The following is a 14,527-nucleotide window of genomic DNA, read 5'->3' as shown; positions in this document are numbered from 1 at the left end:
TGTTCAGCATGCACATGACTTCTTGGTGTGTGTGTTTAATTACTGACTCGATCTGTTATGTTCAGAGCAAAGATGCGTGTTTTGCAGAGTTTAACAAGTCTTTGATAGGCGACTGACAGCGATATTTCTTCTTGTAAGGTTTATTAGTAGTCCGAGCTACTGCGCCGTTTCTGGGCACATTTCATGCAGTCCTTGTTCCTTACTTTTGTCTCTTGATATATGACTTGTATCCTTGTCTAAAGCGAAGCAATTGTTGGCACTCTTTGACATGAGTGTTGCAGTCATGAGCCTTTCTAGTCCTACGTGCCACATCAAGACACAATTAAAAACTGAAAAATGACTACCGCTACTCCCCTAGCTTCAACATTCCCCTGATTTTATACTTGGGGAAACCCCTGGTAGTGTTTGATTTCAAATATGTTTTGCACGACATGCACTGTCGTTTTCAAAAGCAACCAAGCAACTGGATTGGTTCTTTCGGCATGTAATGGAGCACATTGCACCCCTTAAACTTTAAATCTTTAAGGAAAACATTCCTCACTATCTGAGGCCATTTGCTGTGTAGTGGTGCCATAAGGATTCCGCTATATGGCTAGGAGGCAAACCCAATTTACTAGTTCTTATTTCGGCAATGCCTGTGCTACAGCGCATGTAAATTCCCTGTCGCACTTGTCGTGTGCAGAAAAAAAAATGACTCACTCTTGGACGCTCCGGACGAGTCCTGGCCCCAGCAGGTAGGGTGGGTTGATGCTGTGAGTTTTTTCAAAAATTTCAGCGAGCTCCCTGAGGACAAAAAAAATTATGATCCATTTGACACATATATATGACATCACTTAATATGTGTACAAACACATTATTTCATGCATAAAGCTTGACATATCTACTCAGCGACGCAAGACACATGTATAGCTAGCTTATAACCATGGCCGGCATGCATAATGCCCGATAGTTGCCCAGCAGCAAAGCTGTTGACATGAGCACAAAGTCCGGGTTCATGCCTCTCAGCAGCTGTATGCAATTGACAAAAAGACAGTCAATTTATCTGCCCAAATGTTGCTGTGTAATCTATAACACCCTAAAATTACAACAGGAATTACATTATTTAGACCAAAGATGTCCAAAATTGGTACAGTTAATTATTCTGTCACAAAATCTACCTGCACCAAAAAAGTAAAAAATGCTGCAACATTCTTAATTCACAGGTTTGTGGAATGACTAAACTGCTTCAGGGGCAAAAGTCACGTATGTAGAATCAGGAAAACAAAGTTTTCCATTCAGTAGAAGTTAATTATCTCTACTGAGATCATGTTCTACGTATACTTACTCTTCAAACTCGCATGTTCTCCGGTCCGCCCCTGACTGGCTATTATGCTGTCGCACCGTTTTATATTTTCTCTCTAGATTTCTCCACTTGTTCTCAATTTGCGAATGGGTCAAATGGCAACCGAATTTGGAATTCACTAAATCTGCCAAATTTTCCCAGAGTTGTCTTTTAGTTTTTAGGCGTTTAGAAGGGTCTGATTTGAAATTTTTATATTCTTGAATCAGGAAAAGAACTTTGGCCCGAGGCCACAACTCCTCGGGCTCGATGGTATGTGGGACGGGGGCTGCCGGCGCATTCAGCCAAACCTGCACGTTGTCTGCAACCAAAGGAGAGCATATATATGTTGCGCATTAAGTACTGATCAAATATTGCATATACATACAAGCGAGAAAGGTACACGTACGTACGTACCTGCTGTCGCATAAAGGCGCTGGTTTCCGTGGACAATGGGTGCACCGGTGTCGTCGACTGCCTCAAAAATTTCTCTCTCCACACCTTCCAAGATGATTCTCAGCGGCGCGGCCATCTCCTCCGAAATGAACGTATGAAGTGAAAGCGTTGGAAGGGAGGTGACGTATAAATAAGGGCCGAAGAAGATGCAAAAGATAGCATGCAGAACGAATGACTCCTGCTAGACATACGTAAACCGCCAAAGAAACAGAATAAGATACTACCCGTAAGCTTACACGCGCACGCATGCATGTCGGCACCAAAGTGATGCCGCACGGGTGCCGAGCAGAGCTGGATGCCGAAGTGCTGTCCGAAACAGAACGATATCGCTCAACCTCTGCAAGAGACGAACCAAATTTAAGATATGTTGATACCAGAAGAGAGATATCGATATCGTAGACGCCAGAAACTAAGAATTAGATACCACTTAAGCCAGCAGCAAAAAGCGCTACAACGCATGCACGCCGGCACATATGCTTGCATGCACATCAGAGGAGCGCGCCGACACGCGCGTACATGTGCTGCAATAAAACAAGACCGGAAACCAACCGCGTGGAGTTCACGAGATAACAGGTGCATATCGTATATGAGACGCCCGTGTCTCATATATACGATGCATCCGTTATGAGACGCCCGTGTCTCATATATACGATGCATCCGTTAATTATCTCGTGAACCGCGTCTCACGCGTGTGTACGGGACGCTCGGAGCGCGCATGCCGATACGATCGAGCCGAAACCCAGAGGTGCGAACGAAACAGGCGTCGTTAGCGGTCGCTGAGCCTGCAAGAGAAAAAAAAGCAAATATATACAATACAGCTGTACCCGCCGCGCAAACGAAAAGATATAAGCGCGCTAACGAGTTTGAGAGAGATAACGGCGCGCCCGTTTGAGACGCCACGCAGAACTGCCGAAATTTGCGATATGATATCCGAAGCGCGGCCATCGTCGTTCGAAAAACAAATCTGGAGCGTCCGCTGAACCTGCAAGACACGCAACAAAGATAAATACGGCTGATTAAAGAATAGATATATCGTAGACGCCGCAAGAAGAGAAGGTTACCAGCTGCAAGCCAGCGCACAAGAGCACTCATGCATGCATGCAGTTTAGAGAGATGCCGACGTGAACATAGTAAAATAAAATACGACCGGAAACCAACCTATCTTCTCAAGTAATCAAGAGAGGAAACAACGCTTCGCGCGAGACGCCGCGCGGAGATGCCGAAATAGGAAGCGTCAGTTGAAACGAGTAAACAGGATACGGCTCGGAGATTCCACTCGAAATAAGATACGGTTAGGAAAACAGCGCAGATACGAACGCGAACGCCGTTTCTGCGCCCTAGCTATTAACCACCCAAGCTGTCGCGAATGTCCCCCCTCCATTTTGTCGTCTGCTAGCCGCCAGAGCGGAGAGATGTGGAACTAGCAGACGACGCTGCCTGGCGAGTGTGGCGAGTCTGGCTGCCAGCTGGCAGCCCGAAACCGCCAAGCCAGAGAAAATCGAACGCGTTCTGGGTAGCCACCGGAAGTGGGCGGAGCAGCCCGAGAAAATCGAGCGCCTGGCGGCGCGCTCTGGTAGCCCGCGGGCTGCCTGCGGGCTGCCAGAGGCAACGTTGGCCAGAGGTGGGTCGAGCGGAGCGCTCTCCCAATGGGAGAGGGTGGCATGGCGCGCGATGCCTGCCAACTTTGGCCGCGAGGGGCACTGCTCGTCGTAAAGGTGCCGTCGCTACCGGACATGCCGCAGTGCCGCAGACTGCTACATCTAGAGACGGTGAACGGTGTCGTCAACGAGCCAGCCAGATAGACTACGTCTCACGCCCGATGTCATGCCAGCAGTATTCGACAGCTATCCGAAATACCTTCTGCCTAAGAAGACATCGAAAAGAAAAGTGAGGAACCTGTGTGACCAACCTGTCACTAAACGGCAAATGCGCAGTGCCGGTGGAGGACCGCCAAGCACGCTCGACGATGTTTCCGACGGGTCGGCAGCAACAGAGCAGCCCAGTGATGCCCGCAGCAGCAGATGGGTTGTATTGCTATTGAAGATCAGCATCCGTTGGACTCAATTTGTATTCCTGCAACCTGGACCAAAATATCTGAAGCACCTGCTGGCTCTGTAGCCTACGCACGTTATGGAGCGGAAAAAAACAACTTTGCCGCTTTGTATATAGAAAGAATGGTAACATTTGGAAGCTTGATGCCAGAACACAGCCTTGTGGTCGCTACAGTGTATTTTCTCGGAAAAGAACAAAGCAAGCGCGTGCTTACAACAAGGTCTGTTTTTTTATGTTTTACTGTATTCCAGATTTGTAAGTAAGAATCAATGGTACAATTACCATTTTCTTTTGTTCCATTACAAAGGGAAGCTCAAGCTCATACACACCTGCATAAGTTGTATGAAGCAAGCTGTGATTTGCAAATAAAACACATCAGTAGTGAGACGCTATTCCAACTGCTTGTGTTGATCGTCGCATGCGATTTTTGAAGACGGACCCCGTGGTGGGAAAGAGCGAGAGTGCCCTGTTTTTCTTTTACCTATATGCGACGCCATTCCGGGTTTGATGTTCTGCTCGCCATTGAGAATTAATGGGGGCCACGACTCGGTCTTTCCACCTGGACAGAGCTAGCCGAGCGCTCACTCCGCATGAAGGTGTATACGATATCCTTCGCCCGCGATCGCGATGCGTGGATCGCAACTACTTGTGTTCCCCCCTTTGCCTAGGCCCGCACGTCATTCCAGTCAGCGAATCATCATTGTTTTTAGCAGAAGAATTAGATCGCCATTTAAAATTTCGTTCCCATATTTCTGGCATTAAATGGAAGACAGCATATGGCTTAAGAATTCTCATCGGAACTCGCCCTTACTTTAATCAGTGTACTTTTAACCTTGTATAACTCATTCATACATTCCCATCTCCCTTATTGTATAACATGCTGGGGTGACACCTACAATACTCATTTGACATCGTTACAAGTAGTTCAAAATCAAGCAGTCCGAATACTAACACACAGTCCCTTCGATTTTAATGCTCAATCTTTACTCAATTCACTGCGAATTCTCTCCGTACTTCAACCTATCCAACTTAACCTTGGTATCTTCATATACAAAGTAATTAATGAACATATTTCATTTCAATCCATCCCAAGGCCAGAGCTCACCAGCACCACGAGATTTGCGATTAACAGGAACCTAATTCTGCCTCAAGTACGCACCAATTATGGGAAGCAAAAAGTTTATTTTTCATCATTCTCCTTATGGAAGACCTACCGGTGGAATTAAAAAACATTAAACCTGTTTGTAAATTTAAAAATGAACTAAAAGCCCCGCCGCGGTGGCTCAGTGGTTAGGGCGCTCGACTACTGATCCGGAGTTCTCCGGTTCGAACCCGACCGCGGCGGCTGCGTTTTTATGGAGGAAAAACGCTAAGGCGCTCGTGTGCTGTGCGATGTCAGTGCACGTTAAAGATCCCCAGGAGGTCGAAATTATTCCGGAGCCCTCCACTACGGCACCTCTTCTTCCTTTCATCTTTCACTCCCTCCTTTATCCCTTCCCTTACGGCGCGGTTCAGGTGTCCAACGAATATATGAGACAGATATTGCGCCATTTCCTTTCCCCCAAAAAACAATTATTATTATTATTAACTAAAAGCGTTAATAGTTCACAATAGCTGTTAGACAAGCTACCCCATTTTAGAATTATAAGGTGTTACATCAGATGTATGTACACCACATGCTTTTAATATGTGCACTATTTTTCCTATCGCCAATTTGTTGTTCAGTTTTTCGCTTTTTTAGTAATATTGTAATTTATAAGTAGTACTGAATAACTCTATAACTATAAGCACTGTATAACTTCTATTTTCATTATTCTGCTTGGTTGTTCTATATGCCTACTCACCCCTGTATATAATATGTATGTCGCCGCGGAAATATATAACGGCAAGATTGTTTCATCAGCTTCTTATTACTGCTGCTATGTTTGCATTTATTTTAGTATTTTGATAAACAATATAGGAGGTCCCAGTACTGTCGCTGACTACGGGACCTCCTTCTGTATACATTCATCCAGGCTGTATTTCCTTCTTGTATAAATAAACATGATTCTGATTCTGACTGGCCCCTAGTCGAATAAAATATTGATCGGAAGTTTCCATGTAGCAATAATGAGTCCGGACCATACTCGATCGTTCAATCACAACAACGTAATGCGGCCAAAGCATCACCTTTCGTTGCTTATTTCAAGTTGGGTACCTCGCTGAACATTATAGGCAGTCAATATGACTTCTGCTTAAGTCCTTCCGCGGCTCACAACAAAGAATAAACGAATAAAAACTAGCAAACTGGACCTGGTGGTACGTGTCAAATTTTCATTTCATTTATTTACCTTAAAGGCCCCTTTCGGGGTATTACATAAGGGGTATTACATAAACGCTTCGGCGAGCGCTGTTTCAGTCCAGGACTTTCTCCTGGTAATGCCGGGCCGGTAAGATTATCTGCAGCCATTAGTGTTTTTATGCCAAAAGTGCTCTCAAAGCGTTCAGAGACAGGGTTTCGTAGTGAAAAGCGCAGCGCACCAACGCCAGACTTGCCGCACCTACGCTGCCTCGGCAGCGAACGCGGCGTGGTGGCACCTTAGCGACTGGCAGCGCCACCACGCGGTGGCTGCATGAAGGCATTACCGCAGCGACCACGCGAGCGCGCACCCTCGGCACACTAGCAAGCATATTCTAGGCACTATAGTCTAGGGAACTCAGATATTCCAAGAAGAGGGGGGAACCAAAACCCGAAGTAGACAGAAAATGGGATACCTTCATAAAGTGTAGAAGGGACGCATCCTATTTGATTAATGAGAAAATTAGAAGAAAGGGCGCCCAATGGATGTCAAAAGTAAATAAAAAGGATAAGAAAGCAGCCCAAAAATTCTGGAAACATCTAAATGCGATGAGTAATAAGACTAGGCTAGAACAAAGGTTTATTGTAACAGATGAGGGTATTCGACTAGAAGGGGACGAAGCAATAAAACACATAGGAACAAGGATGACGGAAAAATTTACAGCAAAGCACGTGGTACATAATTTATCGAAGGAGGATAGACCGGTTACAGCAATAGCTTCACTTGAGCATGGAGAGTGGGAAAGGGCAGAGAAGAAGGTTCCTAGTGGCACATCAACATGACCAGATGGTATCCCGATTATGTTGATAAAGAAGTTAGAACCAAAATCCAAGCAAACATTAATACAGGTAGTGAACAAAATGATAGTGGATGAGAAAGTCCCCGATGAATGACGATTAAGTAGAATGAACATGATATTTAAGGGAAAGGGGGACAAAGCAGACGTAACTATCTTCCCATAACAGTGACATCTGTGGTTTACAGGGTGGTGATACAGATTATAAAGGATAGACTGCAGGCTTGGGTGGAGAACGAGGGGGTGTTAGGGGAAATACAGAATGGGTTCCGGAAACAAAGGAGGTTGGAGGACAATCTATTTTCATTGACACAGTGTATAGAAATTGCGGAAAAGGAACACAGGCCCTTATGGCTAGCATTTCTGGATATTAGGGGAGCCTATGACAACGTTACTCAGGAGCATTTGTGGGACATACTGGGCACATTGGATGTGGAAAATGGAGTAATTAATCTTTTAAAAGATATATATTGCCGCGAATATTTGCAGTGTTTGTTCGTTTTTCAAATCTGCCGCGACACCACTTTATCGCTTTGTTTGCGACGCAAGACGCGACTAGATTTATCTCGATTGATCGCAGCCAGGCAAAGCTGATTCTACGTTGTTCCGGAATGTTCTAGTAACTTTGCGCCCTTTATCTCGAATGTTCGCGATCAGCTTTAAATTGAGCACGGCCGACAGCGGCGGGCATTCTGTTCGACGACCGCCGAGCACGCTTGTCGCTTCGCCGCCGCCGAGTGATTCAGTCCATTTTGGGTGCAAGTCAGCCCAATAAACAGTTCTTTTAGAAGACCCTTTCGTCCGTCTTCATCGCTGCTTCGACTGGATGGATGGATACGGCTGAACCCTTTACATCGGGCGGTGGCTCAAGCCACCTAGCCATGTCTTGTGAAATTTTACTCCTGTCTTGCTTTTAGCCACCAATCAGATAACCTTCGCTTGGTTACTTCTAACCTCTTAAAATCCACTTTCCCTTCACTATCCCTAAACCCCAATGCCTTGGGTAAGTCAGCCCCGCTGCCTTCCACTGTAGGGTGAAGCCCTTTACAGAAAAGTATCAAGTGTTCAGCCGTTTCCTCCTCCTCTCCGCACGCAATGCACAAAGTGTCTATCTCCTGGTACCTGACTCTATACGTCTTAGTCCGCAAAACTCCAGTCCTGGCCTCAAACAACAAAGAACTTCCCCTACAATTATCATAGATATTTTCTTTGACAATTTTCTGTTTAAAGGTCCGGTATGTTTCTAGTGCCGATTTCGTCAGCATCCCTGTTTTCCACAAAGCTCTCTCTGTTCCTTTAACCTTTTTCTTAACCGATAATTGCTGATTTGCCCCCTTACTGCTGTCCAGATATTTGCTTGTCAATTTTCTAGTTCGCTTTCTCCATTTCGTGTCAACATTCTTTATATACAGGTATCTGAAAACTTTCCTAGCCCACTGCCGTCACCACTACGTGACATCTGGTGGAGGTGCGGGGTAGCCTTCCATGTTCCGGACGCCCCCTTCAAGTCGTGAAGCCAGCCCTGAGCGCTTCGCACCCGAGGACGAGCCAGCAGCTCAGCGAGCCAGCCGACGGCTCCAGGGAGAGGAGCCTGAGTTCGGGAAACTGCCGGACCGCACCAGACAGCGAAAAGACGCGGCTACGAGCATCGCAACCTCACCGAAGATGTCGACACCGATCATACTGCAGCAGCCGCGGGTGCCGCCAACTTTCAATGGATCCCTAGGCGAAGACCCTGAAGAATGGTTGGACCAATTTGAGCGCGTGGCGTCATTCAACAAGTGGGATGATGCGGCAAAGATTGGACACGTTTTTTTCTCATTGGATGGCTCCGCACGCACGTGGTACGAAAACTACGAGTCGTCCCTTACGACATGGGAGCTATTCAAGAGAGAACTATTGAAGGTATTCACCAGTGTCGTGAGGAAAGAAAGAGCCGAACGACTCCTCGAGTCCAGGATCCAGCTTCCGAATGAGCCCGTCCGCAGTTACGTCGAGGAGATGAAGCGCCTATTTCGCCACGCCGATCCCGGGATGACCGAGGAAAAGAAAGTTCAGTTTTTAATGCGCGGCGTAAAAGAACAACTCTTTGCAAGCCTCGTCCGCCAGCCGCCAAAAACAGTCGAGGAGTTTATGCAAGAAGCCTGCACGATTGAGAATACCCTCGACGTTCGAGCTCGGCAGTACAATCGCCCTTCCTCTGCCTGTGCAATCCGTTCGGACACGCCGGCCACCACCAGCGACAGCTTGCGGGAAGTTATCCGCGAAATCGTCCGAGAGGAGCTACGCCGATTACTGCCATCTTCCCCACAGCCACAAGCAGCGACTCTGATGGATGTGGTACGGGAAGAAGTGCAACAGGCACTTGGCACCCCGACGGCCACAGAACCCCAGGCCATGACCTACGCCGCTGCAGTAAGTACTGCTCAGCCTCAGCGACAACCCCCACGTCCTCCCCGAGATGAGCCAATCGTTCCACAACGCCGCCTCCCAGCCCCCGCCCGCCCAGCCTATGACCGACGCTCAAGCCCCAGGAAATGCGACGCCTGGAGGACTTCCGACAACCGGCCGTTGTGCTTCCATTGCGGTGAGGCCGGCCATATTCTTCGTCACTGCCCGTACCGACGTATCGGTCTTCGAGGATTTGCCGTTAACGCCCCACGACCACGCTTCGGACAACGTCCGCACGAAATCGACGAGTACCTGTGTCGAGAAGAGTACACGCCGAACCGCTTTTCGCGCTCACCATCGCCGTCAACCTCGCGCTTTGCGTCGCCACGCCGCAGCTACGCAGCCGCGGTACGAGGAAGGTCGCCCAGCCCCCGTAGGGGAAACTAAAGGCAGCAACCTGTGGAGGTGAGGTTGCTCACGAGCTAAACGCCGAAGATCCTCCACCGACCACGCCCCATGAAGACGCTGCACCCGCGACGCCGCATGAAGAACCGACACTCGCTGCACCGACGCCGCACACAATGAGAACCTCGACCACGACGCAAGCTACCTTGAAATCGACGCCGCCACCCAGAGGAGCTTCGACCACACGCCCAACCCGTGACTCGCATACGCGACGAAGCCGTGACCCGACGCCGAGAGCGACATGCAATGCAAGAGCCAGGACCTCCGACCTAGAAGTGACTATCGACGGCCGGAAAGTTACCGCTCTAGTCGACACAGGAGCCGATTACTCGGTGATGAATGGAACATTCGCTGCGCAGCTCAGAAAAGTCACAACGGCTTGGGACGGCCCACAAATTCGCACCGCTGGGGGCCACCTCATTACGCCATCAGGACGATGCACAGCGCGAGTGACTGTCAAAGGACATACCTATCCTGCGACCTTTGTTGTGCTACCGCAATGCTCCCGCGAAGTGATCTTGGGTATGGATTTCCTTAATGAGCATCAGGCGATCATTGACCTGCGATCCAAGCTGATCACGCTTTCGACGGACGAAGCCATCGCTTCGATGAAAACTCGGGAAAATCACGTTGCCCTAAGTGTCCTGGAGGAAGAAGTGAGCGTCCCACCCCGTTCAAGCGTTATCGTGACCGTAGGCGCCACGAAAGCCATAAACACTGAAGCCATCATCGAGGGGAACATGCAGTTGCTACTAGACCGAGGAATCAGCATCGCAAGAGGCATCGCACATTTCCGCAATGGCCAGGCCGAAGTACTGCTGACTAACTTCAGCGAAGAATACCGGCATATTAACAGAGGAACGACGATTGCTTTCTACGACGAAATATCTGACGTACGAGATTCCTTCGCCCTCTCCGACCCCTCCGCAGAAGATCCGCCTGACCAAGAGAACTCGCCCACTTTCGACATCAACCCAGCCCTGCACCGGAACAGACAAGACCAGATCCGCAATCTGCTTCAAAACTACAGTGAGTGCTTTTCGACATCGCCGAAGGTGCGACAGACGCCAATTGCCAAGCATCGCATTATAACGGATCAACACGTCCGACCTCTCCGTCAAAGCCCCTACCGTGTGTCTCCGCGAGAACGACAAGCCATCCGGGACCAAGTCGAAGAAATGCTTCGCGACGACGTCATCCAGCCTTCAAAGAGCCCATGGGCGGCACCGGTTGTTCTAGTGAGAAAGAAAGACGGCGCACTTCGATTCTGCGTGGATTACCGCCGCTTGAACAACATAACAAAGAAGGACGTCTACCCCCTCCCCCGCATCGACGACACACTGGAGCGCCTCTGCAACACCAAATATTTCTCATCGATGGACCTCAAGAGCGGCTACTGGCAAATTGAGGTCGACGAAAGAGATCGCGAGAAGACAGCATTCATAACTCCGGATGGGCTGTTTGAGTTCAAGGTGATGCCATTTGGTCTCTGTTCCGCACCAGCGACGTTTCAGCGAGTAATGGATACAGTGCTAGCAGGCCTGAAGTGGCAGATTTGTCTGGTATATTTAGATGACGTCGTTGTCTTCGCCTCGAACTTTGAAGAGCACCTCAAAAGACTTCGAACAGTACTAGACGCAATCAAGTCGTCTGGCCTAACCTTGAAAGCAGAGAAATGCCACTTTGCCTACGAAGAGCTGCTGTTTCTAGGCCACATCGTTAGCAAGGAAGGAGCACGCCCAGACCCGCAGAAAACAGCTGCTATTGAACAGTTTCAACCGCCAGCCGATAAGAAAGCAGTGCGCAGATTTCTCGGACTATGCGCATATTACCGACGATTTGTGAAAAACTTTTCGCGCATCGCCGAGCCCCTGTCCCAACTGACGAAGGCAGACGTGCCGTTTAAATGGGAAGCGCCGCAAGCAGAAGCCTTCAAGGAACTTCAGCGTCGTTTACAGTCCCCACCGATCCTTGCGCATTTTGATGAAAACGCCGATACTGAAGTTCATACCGACGCAAGCAGCGTGGGACTAGGCGCCGTTCTCGTTCAAAAAAGTGACGGGCTGGAGAAGGTCATCGCATACGCTAGCCGTTCCCTTTCCAAGGCCGAGGCTAACTATTCGACCACTGAGAAGGAGTGCCTTGCCATCATCTGGGCTACGTCGAAATTCCGCCCCTACCTCTACGGACGGCCGTTCAAGGTGGTCAGCGACCACCACGCGCTTTGCTGGCTTGCCAATTTGAAGGATCCCTCTGGCCGACTCGCTCGATGGAGTCTGCGTCTCCAGGAGTTTGACGTCACCGTCGTTTACAAGTCCGGACGCAAGCACACTGACGCCGATTGCCTCTCACGAGCCCCTGTAGATGCACCGCCGCTGGACGACGATGAGGACACCTTCCTGGGACCCATCAGCGCAAGCTCTTTTGCTCAGCAGCAACGCTCGGACCCCAACCTAAAAGGCCTCATCGAGTACCTGGAAGGCAAGGTTTCTTCACCCCCCGCTTCATTCAAGCGAGGACTGTCTTCTTTCTGTGTGCAGAATGAGGTCCTTGTGAAGAAGAACTTTACAGCGAACAAAACAGCCTACCTCCTTGTTGTACCCACTTGTCTCCGCGAAGAAGTTCTACAGGCTTCACACGACGAGCCGACAGCTGGACATCTCGGGTTTACTCGCACCCTCCGCCGCATTCAAGACAAGTATTACTGGCCCCGACTGTCTGCCGATGTCGCACACTATGTGAAAACATGCCGAGATTGTCAGCGACGAAAGACTCCTCCCACACGACCAGCAGGATTTCTGAACCCCATTGAACCTCCCGCAAGACCCTTTCAGCAGATTGGCATGGACTTACTTGGCCCTTTTCCAACGTCAACATCTGGAAATAAGTGGATCATCATAGCGACCGACTACCTGACCCGCTACGCCGAGGCGAAAGCCCTACCGAACGGAACAGCAGCAGAAGTGGCCAAATATTTCGTGGAGTGCATTCTTCTTCGACACGGTGCCGCCGATGTGCTCATCACGGACAGAGGAACAGCATTTACGGCGGAACTGACGCAAGCCATCCTGCGCTACAGCCAAACCAGCCACCGGAGGACAACTGCATACCATCCGCAGACCAACGGACTGACCGAGCGCCTGAACAAAACCATCGCCGATATGCTCGCTATGTATGTCGATGCCGAACACAAAACCTGGGATGTCATCCTGCCTTACGTCGTCTTCGCCTACAACACCGCAGTGCAGGAGACCACCCAGATGACGCCTTTTAGGCTCGTCCATGGCAGGGATGCCACGACCACGCTAGACGCCATGCTGCCCAACGTTACAGAAGAAGAGAACGTCGACGTTGCCACCTACCTTCAACGCGCAGAAGAAGCTCGAAGGCTTGCCCGATTACGGATCAAAGATCAGCAGCGGTCCGACGCCAGACGCTACAACCTACGAAGACGCAACGCGGAATACAAGCCAGGAGACCAAGTCTGGGTGTGGACGCCCATTCGCCGCCGTGGATTGAGTGAAAAGCTTTTGCGCCGCTATTTCGGCCCGTACAAGGTTCTTCGTCGGCTGGGTGAACTGGATTATGAAGTCATCCCAGACGCAATGACTGCATCCCAGCGACGCCGCGTACGACCAGAAGTTGTCCATGTAGTCCGTCTGAAGCCGTATTATGCGCGCTAAAGGCCGCTGCATTTCCATGCTCTATTTTCGCAAGATCCGTTTTTTTTCCTTACTAGTCGCATTATTTGTTTTAATGCATCGGGTCGATGCTTCTTTGAGAGGGGAGTAATGCCGCGAATATTTGCAGTGTTTGTTCGTTTTTCAAATCTGCCGCGACACAACTTTATCGCTTTGTTTGCGACGCAAGACGCGACTAGATTTATCTCGATTGATCGCAGCCAGGCAAAGCTGATTCTACGTTGTTCCGGAATGTTCTAGTAACTTTGCGCCCTTTATCTCGAATGTTCGCGATAAGCTTTAAATTGAGCACGGCCGACAGCGGCGGGCATTCTGTTCGACGACCGCCGAGCACGCTTGTCGCTTCGCCGCCGCCGAGTGATTCAGTCCATTTTGGGTGCAAGTCAGCCCAATAAACAGTTCTTTTAGAAGACCCTTTCGTCCGTCTTCATCGCTGCTTCGACTGCCGTCACCACTACGTGACAATATATATATAAATATATATATATATATATATATATATATATATATATATATATATATATATATATATATATATATATATATATATATATAGAGAGAGGTAACAGAGTGCTCATAAAATGGGAAAAAAATGTATCAGGGCTTGTAGAGATACAGCGGGGGCTTAGGCAAGGATGTCCTCTGTCCCCTTTGTTGTTCATGTTGTATCTGCAAGGGTTGGAGACCAAGCTAGAGGGGAGCGGACTATGCTTCAATCTATGTTTTTTCAAGCAAGAGGAATGGATTAAACAGACATTACCGGGACTAATATACGCGGACGATATAGTGATAGTGGCTGACAACAAGGAAGACCTGCAGAAGTTGTTAGACATATGCAGTACAGAGGGAGATAGATTAGGCTTCAATTACAGTAAGGAAAAATCTGCAGTCATGATATTTAATGAAGAGCGCGGCGAGCATAGAATACAGGAGTTCGTGCTAAAAGTAGTGAATGAGTACAAGTATCTTGGGGCGTGGATAAATAACAGTGCTGAGTATCTGACAGAGC

At 48.9% G+C, this 14,527-nt stretch overlaps 1 protein-coding gene across 1 annotated transcript; it reads right to left on the bottom strand.

The window, feature by feature from the left end:
• Positions 1–680: 680 nt before the first annotated feature.
• Positions 681–3,027, bottom strand: LOC144132235 (uncharacterized). The gene is made up of 5 exons (XM_077664490.1): positions 2,634–3,027; positions 2,199–2,556; positions 1,736–2,111; positions 1,325–1,640; positions 681–783 (listed from the first exon to the last, which is right to left on the bottom strand). Exons 3-5 carry the CDS (start codon positions 1,848–1,850, stop codon positions 696–698), a joined length of 519 nt encoding a protein of 172 aa, XP_077520616.1. The 5' UTR covers positions 1,851–2,111; positions 2,199–2,556; positions 2,634–3,027; the 3' UTR covers positions 681–695.
• Positions 3,028–14,527: the final 11,500 nt, after the last annotated feature.

This window comes from Amblyomma americanum, chromosome 5 (genome assembly GCF_052857255.1).
Source record: "Amblyomma americanum isolate KBUSLIRL-KWMA chromosome 5, ASM5285725v1, whole genome shotgun sequence".
Lineage (NCBI taxonomy): Eukaryota > Metazoa > Arthropoda > Arachnida > Ixodida > Ixodidae > Amblyomma > Amblyomma americanum.
This window is presented reverse-complemented; position numbering and strand designations above follow the sequence as displayed.